At 38.9% G+C, this 27,913-nt stretch overlaps 1 protein-coding gene across 1 annotated transcript in view; it reads left to right on the top strand.

Annotated features, from left to right (window-relative positions):
- The window catches only part of ZNF385B (zinc finger protein 385B), a 414,552-nt gene that overhangs the window by 91,339 nt on the left and 295,300 nt on the right, over positions 1-27,913 (top strand). Inside the window, exons 2-3 of the mRNA XM_060151403.1 lie at positions 11,494-11,645; positions 12,344-12,661. Coding sequence (XP_060007386.1) covers positions 12,346-12,661 — 316 coding nt within the window. The 5' untranslated portion in view covers positions 11,494-11,645; positions 12,344-12,345. The remainder of the gene's footprint in view (positions 1-11,493; positions 11,646-12,343; positions 12,662-27,913) is intronic.

The raw sequence follows: 27,913 nt of genomic DNA on the forward strand, positions 1-27,913 counted from the left end.
GTCTTCTCAAATTTGTTAAGTCTTGTTTTGTGGCCTGACTTATCTATCCTGGTGATTCATGTGCACTTGAGAAGAATGTGTATTCTGTTGCTTTTGGATGGGATTTTCTGTATATATCTGTTAAATCTATCTGATCTACCATGTCATTTAAAGCTTATGTTTTCTTACTGATTTTCTGTCTGGATGATATATCCATTGATGTAAGTGGGGTATTAAAGTCCCTTACTATTATTGTATTGCTGTCTATTTCTTTCTTTTGGTCTGTTAATATTTGCTTTATATATTTAGGTGCTTCTATCCTGGTGCATAAATATTTACAAATGTTATATCTTCTGTTTGATTGACCCTTTTATCAGTATGAATGACCTTCTTTGTCTCTTATTACAGTCTTTGTCTTAAAGTTTATTTTGTCTGATATAGGTATAGCTACCCCAGATTTCTTGATTTCTATTTGCATGGAATATCTTTCCTTCCATCCTTGCACTTTCAATCTGTGTATATCCTTACATCTGAAGTGAGTCTCTTGTAGGCAGCAGGTAGATGGATCATTTCTTTTTTTTTTTTAATCCACTTAGCCACTCTGTCTCTTTGGGTTGGAGCATTTAGTCCACTTACCTTTAAAGTAACTATTGATAGGTATGCACTTACTGCCATTTTGTTAATTGTTTTCTGGCTGTTTTTTAGTCCTCTGTTCCATTTTTCGTCTCTTGCTCTCTCCTTTGAGGTTTGGTGACTTTCTTTCTTGGTATGCTAAGATTCCTTTCTCATTATCTTTTGTGTATCTACTGTAGGTTTTTGCTTGGTGGTTACCATGAGGCTTTCATATAACAACTTATATTTTTAACAGTCTATTTTAAGTTATTAACAAGTTAAGTTTGAATGCATTCTAAAGCCCTACAGTTTTACTCTCCCCACCACATTTTATGTTTTTGTTTTACATTTTACATTTTTTATCTTGTGTATCCCTTAACTAATTATTGTAGTTATAATTTTTTTTACTACTTTTGTCTTTTAACCTTCATACTAGCTTTGTAAGTGATTAATTCACTACTTTTACTATATATTAACCATTACTAGTGAGATTTATACTTTCATATGTTTTCTTGCTACTTATTAGCACCCTTTTTTTTTTCAGCTTAAAGAAGTCTTTTTGGCATTTCTTGTAAGGCCAATTTGGTGGTGATAACTCCTTTTAGCTTTTGCTTGTCTGGAAAATTCTTTATCTCTCCTTTAATTCTGAAAGATAACTTTGCCAGGTAGAATACGCTTGGTTGGAAATTTTTTTCTTTTGACACTTTGAATATATCATGCCACTCCCCTCTGGCCTGTAAGTTTCTGCTGAAAAATCTGCTGGTAATCTTATGGGGGTTCTCTTGTACGTAACAAGTTGTTTTTCTCTTGCTGCTTTTAAGAATCTCTCCTTGTCTTTAACTTTTGACATTTTAATTATAATATATCTTGGTGTATGTTTCTTTGGCTTCATATTATTTGGAATCTCTGGGCTTCCTGAATCTGGATGTCTGTTTCTTCCCCCAGGTAGGGAAGTTTTCAGCCATTATTTCTTCAAATAAGTTTTCTGCCCCTTTCTCTCTCACTAGTCCACTTGATGTTGTCCCATAAGTCCCTTAAGCTGTCTTAACTTTTTTCATTCTCTTTTCTTTTTGCTGCTCTAATTGGGTGGGTCCCTCTGCCCTGTCTTTGAGTTCTCTGATCTTTTCTTCTGCTTTATCTGGTCTGCTGTTGAGCCCCTCTAGTGTGTTTTTCAGTTTAGTTATTGTGTTCTTTAGTTCTGTGACTTCCGTTTGGAACTCCCTTATATTTTCTGTTTCTTTGTTGAAGTTCTCAATGTGTTCATTCAATGAGCCTTTTTATGATCATTACTTTGAATTCTTTTTTTTTTAACATCTTTATTGGAGTATAATTGCTTTTATACTCCAATAAAGTATATTTTATTGTGTGTTAGTTTCTGCTTTATAACAAAGTGAATCAGCTATACATATACATATATACATATACATATATCCCCGTATCTCCTCCTTCTTGTGTCTCCCTCCCACCCTCCCTTTCCCACCCCTCTAGGTGGTCACAAAGCACTGAGCTGATCTCCCTGTGCTATGTGGCTGTTTCCCACTAGCTATCTATTTTACATTTGGTAGTGTATTACCTGGGATGAAGTGAGAGAGTGGCATATATACTTTGAATTCTTGATCAGAAAAATTACTTATCTCTCTTTCATTAGGTTTTTTTTTTTTCCTGACGTTTATCTTGTTCTTCCTTTGGACCATATTGCTCTGTTTCTTTATTTTACTTGACTGTCTGTGTTGGTTCCTATGCATTGGATGAAACAGCCACTTCTCCCAATTTTAAGGGTTGAACTTTCTTGTTCAACCATGTCGTAGGTATTTGTTGTCTCTCAAATTTTGTGATTATCCAAGTGGCCTATTTTATTTTTAATTGCTCATAGTAGTTGAGGATGTGCTAAGACCAGTCAGGGTCCCAAAGGGGAGGGTCTCAGTCAGCACCTTGATTCAGACTGATTGGAAGCCAGATCCTCAGGCAACAGCTTTTAAAGAATGCAAATACAGGCATACCTCATTTTATTGCACTCTGCTTTATTGTGTCTCATAGATACTGAGTTTCATACAAGTTGAAGGTTTGTGGCAACCCTGCATCAAGCAAGACTATTGGCATCATTTTTCCAACAGCATTTGCTCGTTTTGTGTCTCTGTTTCACATTTTGGTAGTTCTCATAGTATTTCAAACTTTTTCATTAGTATTATATTTGTTATGGTGATCTGTGATCAGTGACACTTGATGTTACTATTGTAATATTCGCTTTATTATGGTGGTCTGGAATCAAACCTGTAATATCTCCAAGGTATGCCTGTATATACGGTCCTGTGGTACCACAAGTGTAAGCCCTGATGACCCCAGAGCCAGGTGATGTGGAAGTGTCCTCTGGGCAGCAGTTGCAAAAATCAGGTCTCCAGATGAGTGTATAAACTCCTTTCTGGGAGATACTGGTGAACTGTAGCAAGCCAGAGGGAGTGCACAAAGATGGTGTCTCCTGGCCTACATTCCCTGAGACCACCTCTGTAGCCTCTAGATGTGTGCCAAACCTGCTGCCTGTCTCTAAGGCTGAAGTTCCAGGACTAGCAGGTAGGCCTCTTTTATAGAAAGGCTAGTCATGTGTTTCAGTCTGTTGTCAGTTTGGTGCCCTGGGAGCGGTACCCTGCCAAGAACTACCAATAGTCTCTCCAATGGTTATAGTCCAGTGCGACCCAGGGGCATGAGCTTCCCTGACCACCAGAATCAGGTGATCAAGGGATATCCCTTGAGTGGCATTTGTATAAACCAGGGCATCAGATGTAAAAACTGGGGTACCAGATGCATATAAGAGCTCCCTTGAGAGATGCTGGTGCTCTGGAGCACAGCAGAGGGAGAGTGCAAAGTTAGTCCCTGCCCTCCAGGGTCTCAGGAAGGGTTTACTTATAGTCAGCCCTTAGATGTATGTTTAATTAGAAGACTACCCCTCAGGATGCAGCTATGATGATAAGCTAATAGGCTTCTTTTCAGAGAGTATGAGCTCCTGGATCTATTGCCTCTTGCTGTGCCCTGGGGGTAGTAGCTGTTTAAGAACTCTTTCTCCATTCATTACAGTCCTGGGGGACCCACATGTATAAACCCTGCTGGCCATCAGGGCCAGGCAACGTAAACGAGATCCCTAACAGTAGCCACAATAATCAGGGCACCAGAGAAGGGGAGAAACTCCTTTCTGTACAATACCAGTGAGCTGGGGCGAGGCTGAGGGAGATTGCATGCACCAGTCTCTGTTCTCTGAGAGCCCCTTCTTAGGCTTCTGTAAGTGTGCCAAACCAGAAGCCTGCCCCTCAGGCCAAAGCTCCTGCAAGGAAATAGGCCTGTTTCTCAGAAAGACTGGGGAGTGTGTTTCTGTCTGCCTTTTGTGCAGTACCCTGGAAGTGGTTGTCTGCCAAGAACTGTCTCTCTGATCGTTAGAGACCCATAGGACCCAGGAACGCAAGGCCTCCCTTGGCCGCCAGAGCCAGGAGATCACGGGGAGGCCCTTGGGTGGCAGCTGCAAAACTAGGTCACCAGACATAAAAACTTGGTCACCAGATGTGTGTAGAAGCTCTCCCCTGGGAGATACTGGTGCTTAGGAAGGAGAGCTCAAAGATGGTACCCACTGACTGGAACTAGGCCGAGGGGGAATGTGAAGATGGCACTGACTGAAAAAAGGGAAAAAAGAAGGACAAGAAAAAGAAAAGAGAAAAAGAAGGAAAAGAGAAAAGGGAAATAAAAAGAAAAAAAAAAGACGGCATTTGCTGGCTTTAGCAAGGCAGAGGAAGCAGAACCATGGTGACCATCAGCCTCCATCCCCAGGGAATATCCCAGCAGGCCCATTTAATCCATCACCGGGTCCTGTTGATTTTTTTTTTTTTTTTTTGGTCAACGTTTTTGAATCTATCCACTTTTTCCCTCTGGGGTCATCATCACCATCCGGGCCCATCAACCGTTTTCTCTTGCTTGGGTAACTATAATAGTTTCTGAATTTGTCCATATTCATGTGGCCACCTCCCTACTCTACACCACATCTTTCATCTACCCTGAAGGCCAAGTAATCTTTTCACAAGTCAAGTCTATTCGTACCAGTCTTCTAGTTTAAAATACTTCTGCACCTTCCCTAGACCAACACCTCAGCTTGGTGTGCAAGGACCTTCGTTACCTGGCCCCAGCTTAGCTCTCCAGCCTTATTTTATGTTTCATTCCACCTTGCTCTTTCTGCTCTAGATGCACTGGGCTGCTTTCAGTTTGTCCCACCTGCCATCTTTCCTCCTGCTTCTGGACCTTTGCACATGCAATCTCCTTTACCTGGAATGTTCTTCCATTTACTCCTATTCATCCTTTAGTTCTTAGTTCAAACATCACCTTCTCTCAGACTGCATGGACCAGGGCAGCCCCATATTAATGATGTTCATAGCACTGTTTCTCTTCTTAGAACACTTGCTACAGTTACACTTGATCCATACCAGAGGTGGAAAAATTGACTTCTTATTAATCAATTTGTAGGTAAATATAATCAGTCTAAGAGCTCAGCTTCTAATATACATTTGAACTCTTAGCAAATGTCTGTTGTCTAACCAAAGTTCTTTGAAAACAGTATGTGCATTTAAAAAGACTAGAAATAAACAACAAAACATGGTTACCTTTGAATGATAGGAACGTGGAGGACTTTCCCCCATCTTTTTCTGCTCCTTGTATTTTCCAGAATTTCTAGAATGATATAAGTTACTTTTAAATGAATGAAAAATGCAATAAATGTAAAACTGTGTCCAGATGGTATATATAGAGATTATGACTAGAAATAGAGCTACAGTGTGTAACGTGGTCTCTTTAGTTTTACCCTATATTTTCTCACGTGGCAAAAGCCAGAAAATACCATTCGTGTTTGTAAGCTTTTTAAGATGACCTGAGAGTTCGTTGAATTGAGGATGTTACTTCCTTGATCAACAGATCTGACTCGTGTGGAGCCGTCTCTTGAATTGCTTGGGTTCCCTTCCATGCCTGGAAGGTGCGTTGGCAGTCATCTCAAGGAGCCAGGACAGCTGCTTCCAGCTTCACACACAGATTCAGCTGTTGAGCTTCTGGAGGGGCTCCAGGACTTGCTCAGGAATGTGTTCAAGCTTGCACACCTACCCTGGCAATGCCGTGGGAGGAATGGGACTGCAACATCTGCCTTTGCCCAAGTGTTCATGATTTGAAGTTCCCTCTCCTGTGTTCTGCTGCTGTCTCAGGCCAGGCAGAGGGTGAATGGAATCTAGGCTTCCTTATTATAAAGACTGTATAGCCAAGTCAGTAAGCATTTCTCTCTCTAGGGCTCGAGGTGTACCATATATACCTTTCGCTGCATCACCAAAAACCAAGTGTTAAAATCTGTATTTGCCTTAGGCTAAGGCCCAGTACCATCATTCAGAATGACTTTTGAGATATGGAAACAGAAAATTGTATCATATTATGAGTTTAGGTATTATTTAATTATTATCTCCTTGAGGTAGTAATTTAATTATTTATTTATATTTTTGCTTTTCTGTTCACTTCCTTTTTCAATCTATTTATTTATTAATATTTTATTTTTGGCTGTGTTGGGTCTTCGTTGCTGTGCATAGGTTTTCTCTAGTTGTGATGAGCGGTGGCTGTTCTTCGTCGTGGTGCGCAGGCTTCCCATTGCAGTGGCTTCTCTTGCTGCAGAGCACGGGATGTAGGCATGCAGGCTCAATAGTTGTGGCTTGCGAGCTCTAGAGCGCAGGCTCAGTAGTTGTGGTGCACGGGCTTAATTGCTCCACAGCACGTGGGATCTTCTCCGACCAGGGCTCGAACCCATGTCTCCTGCATTGGCAGGTGGATTTTTAACCACTGTGCCACCAGGGAAGTCCGAGGTAGTAATTTTAAGGTAACAAAGCTGGCATTTTGCTTTTGCTTCATCCTCAGAAGATGAGAAAAATTCCCAAGTAGAATTTTTCCCAAAATGGTTCATGCCTTAATGGAATTAAACAAATAAAAACTAAATATAGTGCTTAAAGGTTAATTAGATTGATATCATGAAAGCAACTACACCACATAATTCTACAAAGATTAGAATTATGATATAATCTAATTTCTATCATTATTTGACTTATTATTTATCTGATTATAAACATTTGTACCTCAAAATAAGTATATATTCTCTCTATAGTTACAGAGCTAGTGCTTGATTTAGTTGTCAATCAATTTCTTTATTTAAGTGACTGAAAAAAATTCTAATAATTGTTCTTTATATAAAATTAAGTTTCATAATTAACATTAATTATTGCAACATTTTATTCTTGCAATAAGAAACCTACATTTTTACTTCTGATAGAATCTCAGTGTACTAGGCATAGAAGGATATTTTCAATTCTGGTTTCCTCTGAAATGTGAATATGTATATTTGAAATTGATATTCTGACACTAAGAATAAAATACATTCCTTGTTCTCATTATTGACATTGTCATGCTATTTGTATATAATGCTAACTTGGACCACTCAGAAGATCAAGGGTGCCAGAAAAGACATTGATCTACATAGACATACAATTATTGGGTCTTCTGAAGGCCAAGACCAATTTAACTAGCAGTTTTTGGCTGCAGCTGTACTTCAGTTGAATTAATTATAACAACTATTTCATTTTACCAAAGGTTTATGGAGCATCTTCTAAGTGCTAGGCGTATAGTTGGCTTAGGATCTACAGTAATGAATGAGAATAAAATTATCTTGTTTTATTTACCTTTAGGTAGCTCAAATGCCCCAGCCTATTTACCCTTTACATTAGCTAATTCAAAATAGTTCAAATCTCTACTTGATATAAGAATTCCATTATTTTACCAGCTTGCCTTTCTTGTATGCTGTTTTGAATCCCTGAGATATCCCAAGCCAGTTGTTAATGAACATCTTAACCAGCTGCCTGGTTCTAGACCACTGCATCATTCTCTTGCCAGCCACTGACATCCTTAAGTCCCTTGCTGCTGCTCTCCCATGGATGGCTTTAACCCCAGGTGCCATTCCAGACTGTCACACTATTCCTCCCAACAGGAAGATCAACTGTGATGTTTGCATGATTTCACTGATGGCTTCAGGATTTTAAAAAAAAGGAAAAGGAAATACAGATAGAGAACTTCACAGTTGTTCCTGGATATAGAGGTTCTCGGAGGTCACAGACCAAAGCCCTCCATAGGCATTCTTTATTGTTCAGCCTTCTTTGCCCAGACTCAGGCCTGTCTCTGTTCCAGGGATCAGTTTACCTCCCCACGAAGGGAATGCCCGGAACAAGTCTCTCATACCTGCATACAGATCCCCTGTCCCCCAGGCCCAGAGGCAGTCACAGGTTCATGCCTCTTTGTGTACCTCCTGCCCCCATCAATCTTGTGGTAAGACTCACAGTGGAAAAATATTTTCCTTTTGTGGTAATCCTACACCCATCCACAGAGGTGTGGTCTTTCCCTAAAATAATTCATGACAAGAACAGTACTTTTCCCAAAGATGAGTTTATTAAACTGAAATGACCCCAAGTATGGGGCTGAAACAGTATAGTGCAGTTTGAGCTTCAGGGATCCCAGACCGTTCTTCTTTCTAAGGTAAGATGTGCTCACATTCTTCCTGTGGCTTCCAGTCTTTACCTCTGAATCAGCTGCCTTTTATTTAAATTATTATAAAAGACAATTGGATAACTGTGCAGTCAGGGCCAGTTTTAGAGAAAGTTGTTAAGTATAAAATTTCCTGACGTGTTGCATCCTGGTCATTTAAAAATCACTCCTTTAGGGACTTGCCTGGTGGTCCAGTGGATAAGGCTCTGCGTTCCCAATGCAGGGGGCCTGGGTCCGATCTCTGGACAGGGAACTAGATCCCACATGCATGCTGCAAGCAAGAGTTCGCATGCTGCAACTAAAAGTCTGCATGCTGCACCTAAGGAGTCCGCACACTGCAACTAATAAGTCTGCGTGCTGCAACTAAAAGATCCCACATGCCACAACTAAAGATCCTGCATGCCACGAGGATGCCGCATGCCACAACTAAGACCTGGCGCAGCCAAAATAAATAAATAATTTTTAAGCAAATCACTCCTTTAGATAGTCATTGACTATCCTATCATGTCTTTTCCCCCAAAGCAGCAACTCAAGGGACAACTTTCTTATTCCTTGACCTGTAGCAAAATATCTTATTTTCTCATGGATGTTAAATGCGTGGCCATCTAACCTGATAAAATAATACAAAAAGGACATAGGATACTTGGTCTGGTTGTCTGAACTTCTCTTACCTTCAGATAAGCCTGCATGGCTATCATGGAAGAGTGCTGCCCACTTCTCTGTTTAAAATTGGATACCTCTGAAGGTCCTTCTGCCCTATGTAAGTAAAACATGTAATTTGAGATAGTCTGATAAAAACACTTTAAAATAGAAAGTGAGATTTTTCTCTTCTTCCACTTAAACTCACTGTTACCTTCCCCTTAGCCAGAAAATTGACATTATAAATGTTATCATCACCACGCATATTATTAGCCTAGAAATTATATCATCTGAGGTCAAAATTGGATGCTGAGACTCTGATATCTTGCTTCTCTACCACCTCTAGGTCCTTTACCCAAGACCTCTGGGACTAAATATATTCTGGTTGCAAGTGGCTGCTAACAGGAGCTGAACTTACTTTTCTCCTAAGAGGGAGGAAGTGTGGTGAAACCAGCACTAGGACTAATAAATTGGGACTTGAGGGACAGAATGCACACCCCACTCCCAGGCATTGCATTCTCCCTAGAGTGGCCCATGAGCATGGTGTTGGATGTTTGGGGGATCATCTGTGAGAATAACTCTGGGAGAAAGTAAAATAGGGATAAAAGTTATGAAGGGTGCTGGTATTCTGCAGAGGTTACAGCAGAATTCTAGAACAGCCATTCATTTCATTTTAAAAGTTTCTTTCTTACTACTAAATATATATATATTTAAATAAATCTAAAGCACAATTTATTTCTAGGACAAATGGCAATCAGAAAGGCACAGGTAAGCTGGCTTTATCTTTTTTTTTTAGATGTTGGGGGTAGGAGTTTATTAATTAATTAATTTATTTTTGCTGTGTTGGGTCTTCGTTTCTGCGCGAGGGCTTTCTCTAGTTGTGGCAAGCGGGGACCACTCTTCATCACGGTGCGCGGGCCTCTCACTATCGCGGCCTCTCTTGTTGCGGAGCACAGGTTCCAGACACGCAGGCTCAGTAGTTGTGGCTCACGGGCCTAGTTGCTCCGTGGCATGTGGGATCCTCCCAGACCGGGGCTCGAACCTGTGTCCCCTGCATTAGCAGGCAGATTCTCAACCACTGCACCACCAGGGAAGCCCAATCTTTTATAAGATAATACAAAGAAGTCATTTTTTAGATTTCAAACTTAAAAGGAAGCATTATGATGTATGTCCTGTTTCTGTGAAATGCCATGTGTTAATTAGCAACATGGGCAAGTCCACCTAACTCCAAAGAAGCTAAATTTTCAGATGCAAGTGTCATCATTACTCAGTTAAGTCAAGGATTTAGGTTGCTTGAGTTGAAATATAACAGTTAGATTTCAATGATTCAGTGAGATGATGCAAGGTCAAAAATTAGTTACTGGTTTTCCTTATGTTTTACAATGGATTAGTTTTATAAACAAGGCTAATATATTAATGACGAGTTTATTTTCCAAATCCTTTATCTCTTTTTTATTATTTAGTTCAGTAATTCTTATGATAAATTTTAATATTTTAAGAGAGTACACAAAGTAATATGTTTGAACATAACTTTTATATGGCACTGATATTTTCTAAAGTTTTATGAGAAAAATGGCTTTGTGACACTGTAGTAATTTGGATTTAGGGACTACAGCAAAAATATTGATATATGTGCAGTTCAAATCACATTTCAATTATAACAGAATTATTTTCTGCAACTCAGCTCTAGGAATTGCTTAAACCTGATTTATGTGTAGTCTGAATAGATTTTAATGAAGAAAATGGCCTTTGTGGAGAGGTGAAAGGAATAAATTCATTCAGAAAATTTTGTGGAATTGAGTTCTTTAAATTGGTGGCATCAGGGTAAAGTATTTATGGAACAAATAGGTTTAACATATCAAAATTAGTACCATTTTAACAATGCTCTGAAGGTGATTCTTTAGCCTATGGTATAGTGCATAATGACACTTTGCAATAGAGTGTGTGGGTGTAAATGAGTTCTTGGCATACCATATACATAGAATCAATATCTTTATGATCATACTCTGTACTATAACTTATTTTCTGAATTTTAAACATTCAACTGGTGAACTCTCCAGATATGGATTAGTCTTCAGTTTCTCCTTCCCTTCCATAGAGCTCCAAGCCAACTTGGATCAACAGAACTGCTCAAAGCCAGTATCTTTGAGTTTTTCCCCCAGGCAGAATCCATCACAAGCAAGGATCCTTTCTTTATCTGAACTCTTCATCCCTCATGGCACAGTACTGTGCACCTCAGCCAGATCTTTTTCATGCATACCCCTTTTCTCTTAGCTTTTGCCCAATTGTTCTCTGAATATTGTTCTCCTTTTTCTTCTGTGAGAGTATCTTTTTCTTTATTCGAGTTGAGAACTGAAAACATTGTAATAATCACACTGATAAGTATAAAAATGCTAGTAACATTGGTATTAACTAAAATGAAAAAATTATAGATGTTAAAGTGGAACTGAGCAAAATAAAAAGCCAAGGCCATCTTCATTACCCAAGATTCTTCAGGTACTGAAAATGCTCCTTTAAAATCTTTACTTAGGCTATAATTTATCACTATACCCTTATCTAACTCAATGAAAATCAGCACTTAAAAGTAAACAAAATTTTATCTTAGTCTGTTTTACTCTTTTTCTATTTCAATTACTAGATTACCATATATTGTGTTTCTCTTATTTTGTGTTTCAGATGTTCTGCATTTCAACCTCATCAGAGATTAAATTGATGTTTATGGGCTAATCTGGACAGCTTAAAACAGTTTGTTTCACTACATCTGTAAGAAAATATGTTCAAATTCCCACTGGCTGACTTATAAAGAGGCTTTTGGAATACAACCCAATGTAAGTTGCAGACATAATGTGTTTTTGTCTTTGTTATTCACCTCCTCCCCAAGTTAGGGCATGTATCTGTTGGCAGGTGTGCAGATGTGTGTGTATTATGTATACTTTGATGTCTACACATACCCTTTTTCATAGTATGGATTCGTAGCATCCTTTATTCCTTCCTTCAATAGATATTTGAATGCCTATTATGTAAAATTTGCAGTTCTAGGCCCAAAGGATACCCAGAAATGAGGTTACTGCCCCCACAGAGCTCACAGTCTATTGGGGAAACAGACATAAATCAACTAATTGTACAAATACATATGACGTGCACATGGTGAGAGGTGTTCTGAAGAGAGGTCACATAGCATGATGTGAGCATGTAAACAGGGATCTGCCTTATCTCCAGGGTCAGATAGGTTTCCAGGAGAGGGTAATGCTCCAGCTAAGATCTCAGGGGTGAGCAGGAGTTTAAAGGGCAAAAGAATTGAGAGGTGATGGGAGGAGGGGCAAGGGTAGAGTGGAAAATGCTCCAGACAGAGGAAACACATGTTCAAAGATCATATTTGCTCAGTTAAGTGTTTTTGATAATTTTTTCCAAGCGTGATCACTGAGTATCTAGGAGATTTTAACTTAAACCATACCATGAAATTAATCATAATCATACTAGAAAATGAGAAGGCCTATATTTCATAAGCATTTGTACTTTTTTTTAGGTATGAAGTATTCCTTAAGCCCTGACAACTACCCTGAAGATGGAATTATGAATATGGCAACTTTTCTACGGGGCTTTGAAGATAAGGGAATAAAGAACGACAGACCTGAGGACCAGCTGAGTAAAGAGAAAAAGAAAATTCTGTTCTCCTTCTGTGAGGTGTGCAACATCCAGCTAAACTCTGCAGCCCAGGCCCAAGTCCATTACAATGGCAAATCTCACCGCAAACGAGTCAAGCAGCTGAGTGATGGACAGCCTCCGCCCCCAGCCCAGGGGTCCGGGCCACCACTGGCCAGCCCCAGCACTTACACCAGCACAGGTAGGTGGGAGGGCCTGGGGGACCATTTCCTGCTGGGAGACGTGCTTCTGTTCTAGAAAATGAAGGATTTAGAGCAAGGCTTATCTTTCCCCTTAAAACTACTACCACAATGTATATTCTTTTCCCTACAGGTAAAATCCAAGAGCTGTCTGTTACTTCTTAGGATACATTTTTTTATTGTTTTAATATATATTATACTAGACACAAATATATATAAACATAAAATGTGTCTATCAGCCCATTGACATAGTTCTGTATCTCTGTAGTTTGTGAACAGTCCTTATTATATTTTGAAATGTGTTTAAAATGGATCAGTGATATCAATTTTTTTCTCCTCTCTGCAGAATTAGGCTTTCTTTGGCTTTCTTGCTCTGCTTTCCGTTGAGTAGCGTACAATTAGGTGGTATATAAAAAGCTCCAGTTTTATTTATAACATCCATGATGCAGGAAAGGAGCATTAATCTTGTGCGCTAGACATGTTATATTCAGCGTGCCGGTGGTGTTCTAACAATAGGAACAGCCGTTGCCAAAACCAGCAAGGCTTACCTCTGAGCTCCAGCACCACCGCAAGCACTTTCCCTGCCTCATGCCTCTCACCCTTTCCTGTGGGCTGGATAGAGGCAGAAGCTTGGAGATTCATTCTTGCATCTGCCCTGAATTCTAAACAGTCTTGCAAACCCTGTATCTTATCCTTGGGCAATGCTGCCTCCTTCATATTGCTGGCCTTTGGTCTGTTAGTTGTGACACAACGAAAGAAAAATGTGAAATGTACTGTTTTCCATGGTGAAGATTTCTACAAAAAGTAGGCCTCCTCCGCAGGTTTACTTGGGAGGCCAGGAGAAGCCTCCTCCTAAATATGAGGAAAAGCTCCAAATTCCTCTCTAGCAAGTGTTTGCTTTGGTAATGAACCTTCAACTTGAAGTGAGATGACGCGGTACAGCCCTTTGTTGGAATTTCACTTGGTGCTGTTGCATAGTTTTTGATTTCGTTAAGTTATGCCATTATCTATATTAAGCTCCGGTAAAAATGGCTTGTATGTGTTTGCTGTAAATTAATAACTTTTCTCTTTCAAGCTAAACCTAATTACTTTTTACCCAGCATATAATTTAATTTTATTAAATTATTTTCCTCAGTCAGTACTTACCATGCTGTGAAAGAACTTAAAGGAACTTATAGGGTATAAGATACACACTTATTACAATAGAGAAAGATAACTTTTCTGTTTTGTATTTACTTGTTATGATGATAATTGTTATCATCATATATTCATTTGTTATTCACAAATGCATTAATGTATGTGTATTTACATATTAAAAATATAGTTGGTGTTAGAGTAAAAACTGATGACTATCTTATATCTAAATCAGAGAGCAAATAGCCCTGAGTAAAGGTTTGAATTACATTTGTTAGAATCCAAATATCTATGTTTAAATTGAGGTTAACCTGTGGTTTCTAAAAGAGGTAATGTTAGTAGCTAACATTAACTGAACATTTTCTATGGGACATATTTTGGTCCTAAGAGCTTTATAGGAATTTTCTCATTTAATCTTCTCACGAACCCTGAGGTAGGTACTAAGATTATTCCTAATTTACAGATTAGGAACAGAGGCACAGAGATAAAATTTGTACAGCTTCATACAGCATGGAAATGGCAGATCAGAGTTCCAACCATGCAATAAACTCAGGTTAAATTCAAACCAATATGCTGTAATATAGTTGTGGTCACAAATGGTTTTTATCATGGCAAACTACCCTTCTCTGATGGGTTTTGAAAACAGACATGTAAAGCTGCAATTCATGAATTTCTCCATTTTTCTCCCATACTAATGAAATTAGCTAGCTGATATAAAATACATTTAGCTAAGACATACACAGAATATTATGGATATATTCTATAAATAAAACATAGCTCATCAACTAGTATAACACAATATATTAATATGTAGGAAAATGGGTAAGAAAATGAGACAGCTTTTCAAGTTTTATATTAGGCACAAAGGACAGTCTTCATATGCTGATAATATAGTCAGTGATTCATTCTCAGAAGATTTGGGTTTAACATATGATGAAGGCAAGTCACTTAACTTCTGAAACTGGTTAGCATAATCCTCCCATCTGAAAGAAAAAGTAGGTATAACAATGTTCCCTCTTTGAAATAGAAATTGGACATAGATGTATGTACAAAGATGATTATGACATGATTTATAATTCCAAAATATTAGCTGTATCCTGAATGTCCAATAGGAGAAAAGTTAAATACGTTATAGTACATTTATAAGATGAATGATAGAAACCATAGTCATTAAAAATTGTATTTCTGAAGAATACCTAATGAAAGGTAAAACTGCCTGTGGGATCATGCTAAGCGAAACAGCAGGAACTAGAGTGGAATATACCTTAGTCCTGTTATGTGTGCATGTGCACATTATCTACTGTTTAGAGTCTCAACTCGATGAGGAGTCAGCCTGACATGGTTTTATTTGTTTCCAGTCACTTTCCTCAGTTTTGATCAATCGAATATCTATTTCCTACTGGGTAGCAGCTCCCTTAAACACCTTCTCAGACCATAACTTTTCACATTTGTATATTCAGAGGGACTCTTTAATTTAGAAGACAGTTCTACTTATAAAAACATCCATTTCATAGCCAAATTAAGATTTGGCTAGATGGACTGACATTTAGAGTGGAAGGTGGGGCACAGTCGGCTCTCCCGCCACCCCTCCCTCTGCCTGCCCTTCTGCCCGGGTGGTGGGAAACCATGGAGGGATGGAGGGGTGGAGGTGTCCTTACTTTACAGCCTTGACAAAGTTGTAATGCTATTCTTGGTAGGCAGTTACTATTCTGGTTGTCTCTGTGGGTCACAGATGCTCTTATCAGACCTTATGGATGAAGAGCTCCCCTCAAATGGTCCCTTAGACATTGGGAGTCCCTGAGATTTAGCTGCATCTTCCTCTTCTCTCATCTGTGTACCAACTCTTGGGGCTTGAGATCATGTGCAGAATCCATCTGACAACTAACATTTCTCTTGAAAATCTAGAGCCGCTAAGGCCCAGGCAGGTAGAGGTGCAGTAGGTGGAGGTAGGGGGCTTCTCTCCACATTTCTCTTGCCTGCTCAGGTAGCACAGAGGAGGCTGGCAAGTCAACTGACAAAGCAGGTACTTAATCAGGGAACAAAATGCCTATCTCCCTTTTTGCCCGTCACTTGGCTTTAGGGACTTATCCCCCCTTCCCCCAAAAAAGATATATTAGAGTCCTAATCCCCAGTACTTCAGAATGTGACCTTATTTGGAGATAGAGTCTTACAGAGGAAATTAAATTAAAATGAGGCCATTAGGGTTGACTCTAATCCAATATGACTGGTGTCCTTATAAAAAGGGGAAATCTAGACATAGAGACAGATGCACACATAGGGAAGATGATGTGAAAACACAGGGAGAAGATAATTGTCTTCAAGCTGAGGAGAGAGCCCTGGAACTGATCATTCCCTTAGAACCCTCAGAAAGAACCCACTGTACAGTACCTTGATTTTGGACTTCTAGCCTCCAGAACTGTGAGATGATAAATTTTTATTGTTAAGCCACCCAGTTTGTGGTACTTTGTTACAATAGCCCTAGCAGATTAATACAGGGAGAAAAATAGTAGCACATCTCCTCCCCAAAGGAGAAAAGATATGGTAGTAGACATAACCTTCCAAGAACTTCATTTCAGAGGGAACTTCCCCTCCTCTCTGTCAGTCTTATTGTGGTTTTGGGGTTGGCAGGGTAGGAGTGGTATCCACAGGGTGGTGGTTGAGACTTGAGCCATTTTTCTGAATAAGAGGTGATTGACCCCCAAACATTGGTAGTTCTTTCACTAAATTTAGAATTTAGTGTGTTCCTTATGGAAGAACAGGAAGATTCTTAGAGTTTACCTAAAACTATTTTAGAACACTCTGGGCTACAGAAGGAAGAATCAGAGGGGAAGCAAAGAGAGCTTAAATAGCTTAAATAGGGATCCTTCACACGCAGGTGAAGTTTTGTAAGATACAAAGGAAATTATCATTAGCAGTTTACTTTTAAAGATTGGCTAAAGGAAGCTTTTCAAATAGAGAGGAAATGCTAAAAGAATGAAGCATAGAACAAACTGTATCAGTAAGAGTTCTCCAGAGAAACAGAAGCAATATGTATATATATATATACACACACATACACACACACACACATACATACATATATATGTGTGTGTGTGGTGTATATATACATATATAATAAGAATATTTATTAAAGGAATTGGTTCATATGATCATGGAGACTGACAAGTCCTAAGATCTGCAGTCAGAAAGCTAGAGACCCAGGGGAGCTGATGGTGTAGTTTCAGTCTAAAGACTGGCAGGCTTGAGACCCAGGAAAAGCTGATGTTTCAGTTTAAGTTGGAAGGCAGGAAAAAATTGATAGCCCATGTCGAAGGCAGTTAGGCAGGAGGAATTCCCTCTTATTCAGGGGAAGGCCAGTCTTTTGTCCTATTCAGGCCTGCAACTGACTGGATGAGGCCCATCCATATTAGAGAGAGGAATTTGTTTTACTGAGTTTATAGATTCAAATATGAAATTCAACATAAATCGCAGCAATATCGTTTTGAATCCGTCTCCTGGAGTAATGGAAATAAAAATAAACAAATGGGACCTAATTAAACTTAAATGCTTTTGCACAGCAAAGGAAATAGTAAACAAAATGAAGAGATAACCTACAGAATGGGTTGCAAACAATGGGCTTAATTTCCAAAATATATAAACAGCTCATAAAGCTCAATATCAAAAAAACAAACAACCCAATCAAAAAATGGGCAGAAGACCTAAATAGACATTTCTCCAAAGAAGACATACAGACGGCCAACAGACACATGAAAAGATGCTTAACATCTCTAATTATCAGAGAAATGCAAATCAAAACTACAATGAAGGTATTATCTCACACCAGTCAGAATGGCCATCATCAAAAAGTCTATAAATAATAAATGCTGGAGAGGGTGTGGAGAAAAAGGAACCCTCCTACACTGTTGGTGGGGATGTAAATTGGTGCAGCCACTATGGAAAACAGTATGGATGTTCCTTAAAAAAACTAAAAATAGGGCTACCATATGATCCTGCAATCCTCCTCATGGGCATATATCCGGAGAAAACCATAATTTGAAAAGATACATGCACCTCAGTATTCATTGCAGCATTGTTTACAATAGCCAAGACATGGAAGCAACCTAAAAGTTTTACGTATACAGCACAGTGAGATATATATATATATATATATATTCAGTTATATACATAACTGAATCACCATGCTGTATACCTGACACATGATACTGTAAATCAACTATACTTCAATAAAAAATTTTAAAAAATGTGTTCAGTATAGCCTTAATTTGAACGTAATTGATTCTTTAAAAATATTATATAGCCCCAATTTTCTTGTGTTTAAGTTCTCCAACATTTTGAAATACCTTTTCCTTTATTTTTTAGACAAAACAAAGTTTGGAGAACCACTTCCACATTTATTCGTAATTCTAGGTCTTTCTGTAAGTTCCCAAAGAGAATCCATTGGACAGATCTTACTTTAATTCCATGTTCTTTTTGAATTTGGGGAATTTTTTTTTCTCAACTGCTCCCTATGTTCTCTTTTCTCTGCCTAATATTAAGGCAAATGTGGGCTTCTTTGATGACCCCCGAAAGCTTATCAACTTTGTAGATTTGTGGGTAGTGTATTTTACTGAAGGTTTGAAATCGTGATGGAACTGTGTAGATATACCATTATTAAATCATTTTCATAAAAGTATGTAACAGATCAATAAGAATTTATATAGTTATATATGCATACATATATGTGTGTGTATGTTCATTCTAAGGACACTCTTGTAATGAAAATTTCTCATTTGTTAACTTTTCCCAGCACATCTCCTAGGCCCTCCTTATTACCATGACTGTGATTTTCCTGTCATCCTGGTAAACACTGACTGTGCAGTGCTGCAAGGAAGTACATTCTGTCATGTAAGATTGTTCATATAATTCTTGTTCAAAATGTTTCAGTGTTCCTCATTTCTTTCAGAATAAAATCTACACACACACAAATGTGAAATTTATCCAAAAACAAACTCAGAGAAACACCCAGAATAGTGTTTGACCAAATATCTGGGCATCCTATGACCCAGTCAAGTTGATACGTAAAATTAATCCACACACAATCCTTTTCCTCATAAGTTTTATAAAACATATTTGATGATTGAAATTAAATTTAACCATATGATACTCAAGATAATAATGATTAAAAGTGGAAGTTAAAGGGACCTAAATGGAAGTAAGTTTTCTGTACTTCATTTGAAGTAGCTAAATGATGATACCAGTAGATTGCCATAAGTATATATATTGTAATACCCATATCAACCACTCTGAAAACTATAGAAAGCAATACAATCAAAGAGAATATAAATAAATCAAGATGGAGTCCTAAAAAATGTTCAGGTAACCCATGTGATGACAAGAAAAGAGAAACAGAGAAATGAGAACCAGAGGAAACAAATAGAAAATTGGCTCTTTGAAAAAGATAAATGAAATTTGCAAGCCTCTAGTAAGACTGACAAAGATGAAAAAGAAAGAAGACACAGATGGAATAGATGATATTACTACAGAATTTGCAGCAATTAAAAATATAATAGGGCTTCCCTGGTGGCGCAGTGGTTGAGAGTACGCCTGCCGATGCAGGGGACCCAGGTTCATGCCCCGGTCCGGGAAGATCCCACATTGCCACGGAGCGGCTGGGCCTGTGAGCCATGGCCGCTGAGCCTGCGCGTCCGGAGCCTGTGCTCTGCAACGGGAGAGGCCACAACGGTGAGAGGCCCGTGTACCGCAAAAAAAAAAAAAAAAAAAAAAAAAAATATATATATATATATATATATATATATATAACAAGTAAATACTATAAAAAACTTATGTTCAGAAATTTGATAACTTAGAAAAATGAACCAGTTCTTCAGAAACCATAAACTACCAAATGCAACCAAGATAAAGCAATCTATAATGATCATACAAGTTGAATTCATAATTACAAAGCACCCCAAAAGAAATTTCTAGATCTACATGGTTTTACTGGAAAACTGTACCAAGCATTTAAAGAACATCAATTTTACACAATTTCTTTCAGAAAATAGAAGAGGAGGAAACACTTCCCAATTTATTTTTTGAGGTCAGTGTTACCCTGATACCAAAAGCAGACAATTAAAAAAAAGAAAACTACAGACTAATATCTCTCATGAACTTAGACTGAAAAATTCTCAACAAAATATCAACAAACTGAATCCACCAATGTGTAAAAATAATTATACACCATGATCAAGTGGGATTTATTCCAGATTTGCAAGACTGGTTCAACATTTGAAAACCAATAAATATAAAATACCATGTCAACAGCTAAAGAAGAAAATCATATGATCATATCAGTTGTTGCCATAAAAGCATTTGAGAAAACCCAATACTCATTTTTGATAAAAACTCTCAGCAAGTTAGAAATGGAGGGGAATTGCCTCAATTTAACAAAGAACATCTACAAAACAGTCTATAGCTAACATCATTTTTAATGGTGAAAGACTGCTTTTCCCTGAGATCAAGAGCAAGGTAAGTTTGTCCATTCTCACCTCTTTTATTCGACATAGTGCTGGAAATTGTAGGCACCATAATAAGGCAAGAATAAATAAATAAAAGGCACACAGATTGTAAAGGAAGAAATAAAATCTTTCTTTGCAGATGACATGATGGTCTATATATAAATCCCAAAGAATCTATGAAACTTTACAGGATAGAGAACTCACAAAAACCAGTTGCATATCTTTATATATCACTAAAAGTGAACACATGGAAACTTAAACTTAAAAGCACAATATCATTTATAATCACCCCTCAAAAATGAAATACTTAGATACATACTGTAAAAAACATGTACAGAATCTGTATGCTGAAAATCACAAAATGTTAAGAAAAGAAATCAAAGAAGACATAAATGAATAGAGAGATATACCATATTCATGAATTGGAAAACTCAACATAGTTAAAATGTCAGTTCTCCGTAAATTGATCTGTAGGTTTCATGAGATTCCTTCAAAACCCTAGCAAGATTTATTATATACATAGACAAGCTTAATCTAAAATTATATAGAAAAACACAGGCCCTACAGCTAAAACAATCTTGACAAAGAAGAAATAAAGTAGGAAAAATCTCTACCCAATATCAAGGCTTACTATGTAGCTGAAGTTATCAAAGCTGTTGGGGTTTTTTTTTTGTTTTTTCTTTAATTTTTTTTTTTTTTTTTTGCGGTACGCGGGCCTCTCACTGTTGTGGCCTCTCCCGTTGCGGAGCACAGGCTCCGGATGCGCAGGCTCAGCGGCCATGGCTCATGGGCCCAGCCGCTCCGTGGCATGTGGGATCCTCCCGGACCGGGGCACGAACCCATGTCCCCTGCATCAGCAGGCGGACTCTCAACCACTGAGCCACCAGGGAAGCCCAGGGTTTTGCTTTTTGTTTGTTTTTTTTTGTGGCGGTATAGACACATAGATCAATGGAAAAAACTACAGAATCCAGAACTGTAGATTCACACAAATATGCTCAATTGACCCTTGACAATTCAAAATCAATTCAGTGAAAGAAAAATAGTCTTTTCAACAAATGGTGCTGGAGCAATTACACATCTATAAACAAAACAATAGCAAAAATAAAAACAACACTCCCCCCGCAAAAAAAACTTTGACCTAAATTTTATACCATATACAAAAATTAACCAAACTGGATCATGTATTTAAATGTAAAACATAAAAATATAAAACTTTTAGGGAAAAAATGGAAGAAAATCTCTGGGACCTAGGGCTAGGCAAAGAGTTCTGACTTGACACCAAAAGCATGATCCATAAAAGGAAAACTGATAAATTAGACTTCATTCAAAATTAAGAACTTTTGCTTTGTAAAATACCATGGGAAAAGAATGAAAATATAAGCTACAGATGGTAGAAAATATTTACAAACCACATATCAAACAAAGGATCTAGAGTACATAAAGAATTATCAAAACTCAACAGTAAAAACAAACAAACAAACAAACAAACCAATTAGAAAATGGACAAAAGATAGGAAGAAAAATTTCACTGAAGAGAATGTACAGATGAGAAATAAGTGCATGAAAATATGTTCAGCATCATTAGTCATCAGGGAAATGCAAAATAAAACCACAATGAGGTTTTACAATATACCTGTCAGAATGGCTAAAAGAAGAAATAGTGACAACACTAAACATGACAAGGCTGAAGAGTAAATGGATCACTCGTACATTACTAATGGAAATGTAAAATGGTACAGCCCCTTCTAGAAAACAGTTTAGAGGTTTCTTGTAAGACAAAACATGAAATCACCATTCGACCCAGAAACTGTACTCTTGGGAATGTATTCCAGAGAAATGAAAATATACGTTCTCACAAAAACCTGTATATGAATTTCATAGCAGCATTATTTGTAATAGCCAAAAACTATGAACAACTCTATATTAGTTTTCTGAGGCTGCTATAACAAATTAACACAAACTTGGCAGCCTAAAACAATAGAAATTCATCCTCTTTAAGTTCTGGGGTCTATAAGTCTGAAATTTGCAGGGCCATACTCCCTCCATGGGCAATACATAGGGAGAATCCATTTCTTGTCTCTTGCATCTTCTGCTGGCTGCCCGGGCATCCCTGGACTGGTGGCTGCATCAATTCAATCTCTGCCTCTGTCTTCACATCACTTTCTCTTCTGTGTGTCTGTGTTTTCTTTTCTGTCTGTTTCAAACCTCCCTCTGCTTTTCTCTTATAAGGATACTTGCAGTTAGATTTAGGGACCCCTGGATAATGCAAGATTATCTCTTCATCTCAAAATTCTTAACTCAATCACATCTGTAAAGATCCTTTTTCCAAATAAGGTAACATTCAAAGGTTCCAGGATTTGACCTGCATATTTTTGGGGGGTGAATTGTTAACATGTGGTACATCCATACCATGGAATAGTACTCCATAATAAAAAGGAATGAACTATTGATACTCGCAACAACTTGGATGAATCTCTACGGAATTATGCTAAGTGAAAAAAATCAGTCCCACAAAGTTACATACTGTGAGTCCATTTGTACAACATTTTTGAAATGACAAAATTTTAGAAATGGAGGAGAGATTAGTGGTTCTTGGGGGTTAAGGCTGGGGACAGGTGTCAGGAGGGAAGTGGGTGTGATTATAAAAGGTCAACATGAGGGATCCTGTGGTGGTGGATTCACGACCCACACAGGTGACACACATACACACGCACATATACACATGAATACAAGTAAAACTAGGGAAATCTGCATAGGATTGGTAGATTGTATCCATGTCAACATCCTGGTTGTGATACTATCTTATAATTTTACAAAACGTTACCATCAGTGGAAGATGAACAAAGTGTTCAATGGAACTCCCTGTATTATTTCACACAACTGCATGTGAATCTCTAATTATCTCAATAAAAATTTCAGTTAAAAATTCATAATAAAGGTACCACCTAAAACACTGTATTCTGTTAGCATTATCAGATGTGATAATGAACACAAATTTGGGGGTTTTGCTTTTTAAAAATTATCAAGTGCCTACAGAGATTAGAAAAATACAATCTCTTAAGTGTCGAGAGAGGACAGATATATAAATAAATGAATGACAATGATATGCTAAGAACAATGATGATCTACATATAAAGTAAATGTGGCACAGAGAAAGGGATGGTCAACTTTATGAAGATCAGAGAAGGCTTCCTAGAGGAGGTGATATTTGCAGTGAATTTTAAAAAATGAGTTTCAAGTTATTCAAGGAAAAGCAACATTCCAGGTAGAGGGGACAGCAATGTAAATGCATGTTGGGATAAACTATAAATAGTTTATTCTTATTGGAATGAGTATGAGTGGGGGCAAAGGAGGAACATTTGGCAAACTATAAAGAAAGGAGCTGGAAGAGGGAGAAGAGTCATCCTTGTCTCATGGGATCAGAGGCATAGGAAAAACACAGCTGCTCAAACACACATGTAAAAAAAAATCAGCGACAGCTGTGATTCAGAGCACTCCTGAGTTCTCTTTATATCCTACTCTGGTTTTCATCAACCAGAAGCCTCCCCAACAAGTCCAGACATCCTAGCTTAGGTACCGTTTGCCCAGGTTACCTCCCAATTGCACAGAGATTACTTTCCATAACCCACACACAGCTTCCCAATTCCGGACAAAATGGACCACATTCATTTTCTCTCTAGAGTGGCTAGTGACCCTCATCCTGCCCTCTGCTGTCAAAGGCTGAGACCTATTCTTTATCCTGAGTGCCCATCGCTATAATATTTCTCCACCATCCCTATTCCAATCACCATTCTCATTCTCTGAGATGGATCTGAACTTAAGAAATTTAGAGAAATTGGATGCATTAATGACTGATAATTTAACCCAGTGGTTCTCAAAATTTGGCATGCATCAGAATCACCTGGAGGGTGGGTTGAACTGCAAAGTGCTGGGCTCCATTTTCATAGTTTCTGATTCAGTAGTTTCTGATTCAGTAGGGGGTGAAGGCTGAGAAGTTGCATTTCTAACAAGTTCCCAGATGATGTGGAAGCTCCTGGTCCAAAAATCACACTTTGACAACACTAACCGAACAGAGGAGGATTTATACCCAGAAAAGGAGCTTCTTTCTTTATTTTAGCATCAAGGTTTTTTTTTTAATTAATTAATTTTATTTATTTTTGGCTGCATTGGGTCTTTGTTGCTGTGCGTGGGCTTTCTCTGGTTGCAGTGAGCGGGGGCTACTCTTCATTGCAGTGTGTGGGCTTCTTATCGCGGTGGCTTCTCTTGTTGTGGAGCACGGGCTCTAGACGCGTGGGCTTCAGTAGTTGCAGCACACAGGCTCAGCAGTTGTGGCTCATGGGCTTAGTTGCTCCGCGGCATGGGGGATCTTCCCGGACCAGGGCTCGAACCCGTGTCCCCTGCATTGGCAGGTGGATTCTTAACCACTGCACCACCAGGGAAGTCCCAGGAGCTTCTTACTTTAAATAAATTTGTAATTGGGAAATGGTCAGGGAAGGGAAAGGTGACCTCATGCTCCTGTCTTCCTCTGGGGCATCCACTGACCCATGGAAAAAGAGGGATGATGTCATGGAAATAGAATGATATAGCCACCCAGCCCCATCAACCAATCCCCACCCCTCCTGAGAGCTTTCTAAGCAACTCTGCACCTCCTGCAGTATCATAAAAACAGTGAAGGTAGACTGAAAGGCTGTGGTTATGTGAGTGAATGTGGCCTTACCTTGTGCCAGGCATGGCGCTGTGGAGGTTATCTCATTTGAAGCCTCTCAACAGATTTGTGAGGAAGGTATTATTATTATAATGGACAATGTGAATGAGGAATAAAGAGGTTAGGTAGTAGCGGAAAGAGGCAAGGCTAGGATTTGGAACATGGCAGCCTAGTTCTGCAGCCTGATTCCTCACCATGGTGTTATTGCCTCCCATCTATAGACATCAGCTGGGAGGGACAGAATTTGCCTGGTGTGTGCTTACAGGTTACTTCTGCACAGAGAATGTACCTGATGTGCAAGTTGAATCAGAAAACCGGGGCCTTCAGTTCTCTCTGGCTGTAGCATGTTTATGTGGTAAGTCTGGCTTTTACTGTTCAGAGGACTTCCCCACATCTCATTCAGTGATACATGATTCTCCCCCTTCCAATCAGAAGCAGGTGAATCACCAGATAAAGTAATAAACGTTAACTTGACATTTTGTTCTCCTTGTGTCCTTAGGAAAGGTATGTATCTGTCATGGAGAATCAAACTGCCCCAAGGATTATAGGGGGGAGGACTGATTTTATTCTGGGGCTTTAAGGATCCATATTTTCTCAGAATGGCAAGGGATTCTCTCTTAGGGGGTGACCTGTGATCCTGCCTTTGGCAATGGATGGTACATGTGAGATCAGGCCAAGAGCATGGAGGTTCTGTTGAATTGTGGCAAGAGAGACACATCTGCACTTGATCTGAGGTGCACCGGAGATAGAGGTTATCATGAAAAGATTGAAATAATGGCTTTAGGTCTCAAAACTCAACAGGATGTGTATGACTGTCCTCACATTATAGATAAAGACACCAAGAGTAAGAGATTTGGAGCCCTTTCCTAAGGCCACACAAAAAAATTCAAAGTCTGAGATCCATCTCTCTCTATATATTACCTCTCATAATTTTTTTACAACAAATTCTTCACAAAGTAAAAATGAAAAGAATTCAGGATTTTTTCCTTATTTTCAGTGTTTGATTTTTTCCATTTGTATACTAAAATGCCCATTTTCTCTCCCACCTTCAATTTATTCCAAATTTCTAATCTCATTTAAAGTTAATCTTTTAAGATTAAACAGGAGTTAATCAAGCAAAGAGAGTGGAGAAAAGTGATTCAAAGGGAGTAAAGGGAATGTTTAAAATCTTAAATTGAGAAAAAGCTTGACTTGTCTAAAGAGCTGAGACGTGCCTGAAACTGGGTGAGAGGATTAGAAAGACCAGAGAATTTGCGAAGGTTGGCAGAAGCCTTTAGACTTTTGCTTTTTACATTTTTAAATTTGAATCATGATTCTGTGGGTCAGAGACTGGGGCTGGTGTCAGCTAGGTGGTTCTCGTCCGGGACTCACTGGAGGTCAGTCACGCAGCTGCAGGCAGCTGGTGCCTCATCTGGGTTGGATGGTCTCAGGTGGCCTCATGCACACAGCATCTAACAGTTGATGCTGGCTGCGGCCTGGGTCATTCTCGCCAGTAGACTCTCCTGCTGGACAAGGTTAGATAGGCTTCAATCACACATGGGTCACAGAGCAGCGTGGCTGGACAGCAAGAGCAGAAGCTGCAGCCACTGTGTTCTTTTGGTCAGAGCTGGTCACAAGACCACGACAAATTCAGCTGGTAGAAAAATAGACTCTGCCTCTTGGTGTGAGACGTGGCATCTTTCATTTGGCCTTAGGGATTCTGAACTGAATTTGAGTAGATTTTAAGTTGAGGACACTGTGGGGACAGAGGGGAGAAAGTAAGGATGGGTTTTGCAACGGGAAGTGGACGTAATGGTTTGGAGGTGGGAATGGAGGGCAAGATCTGAAAATGGGTTGTCAGCTGGAGCATTTTATACTGTGTAATTTTCTTTGCTGCCATATTCTGTGCTTCTCTTTGATGCCTCCAGGATCTTCAGCTGGTTTTTTTCCCCTTCCTTTCTAATGTTCTCTAATTCTCATTCCAATTTTACATTCAAGAAACAGCTTCTAGGGTCAGGGCATTGTGATAGGTATTAAGACTATTAAAAAATGTATGTGGGTTATTTAAATACATAAGCCAGATTTCTTACGCTGCGTCTCATATATATTTAAAATGTAAAATTTATCCTCAAAAGCATTTTCTCAGACATTTTTGAACTTTGGAAATTAAGCTTGAAACTGCAACACTATAGATCTACCACAAGATGGTGCCACAGGTATACTGAAAATAAGATACTCGCCTTATTTCCAATCCCACCACATTTGCTGGAATTTATTAATAAGTATGGAAAGCAAAGAAATACAAAGAGCTGAGAATGTGTGTGGGCAGGAACATGTTCATTTGACAGACTTTTTTTGAGCATCTTCTATGCCTTAGGTAGAATATATAGGGGAGGTATCAGGGTGTTTGTGTTTATGTGTGAGAGAGAGGGAGAGGGAGAGAGAGAGGAGAGAGGGAGAGAGGAGAGAGAGAGAGAGAGAGAGAGGAGAGAGGGAGAGGAGACAGAGGAGAGAGGGAGAGGGAGAGAGAGAGAGAGAGGAGAGAGGAAAGAGGGAGAGGAGAGAGGAGAGAGGGAGGGAGGGAGAGAGGGGAGAGAGAGAGAGAGGAGAGAGAGAGGGAGAGGGAGAAGGAGAGAGAGAGAGAGAGGAGAGAGAGAGGGAGAGGGAGAGGGAGAAGGAGAGAGAAAGAGAGAGAGAGGAGAGAGGGAGAGGGAGAGAGAGAGGGAGAGAGAGAGAGGAAGAGGTAGGGGAGATTTTTCTCCAGTTTTCAGGAATTAAACATACAACTTAAATACCTTAATGTTTCCCCTTGTCTGGAATAAATTATAGTCCATTTTAAGAGATATTAAATACAAACCCGAAGGGTTAATGATGCAAACTTACGTTTGTGTGATAGATGCAGAGATAGGGCTAGAATTCATCAATATAATATCTTTTACTTT

The sequence above is a fragment of the Lagenorhynchus albirostris genome, chromosome 6 (assembly GCF_949774975.1).
Source record: "Lagenorhynchus albirostris chromosome 6, mLagAlb1.1, whole genome shotgun sequence".
NCBI classification, from domain to species: domain Eukaryota; kingdom Metazoa; phylum Chordata; class Mammalia; order Artiodactyla; family Delphinidae; genus Lagenorhynchus; species Lagenorhynchus albirostris.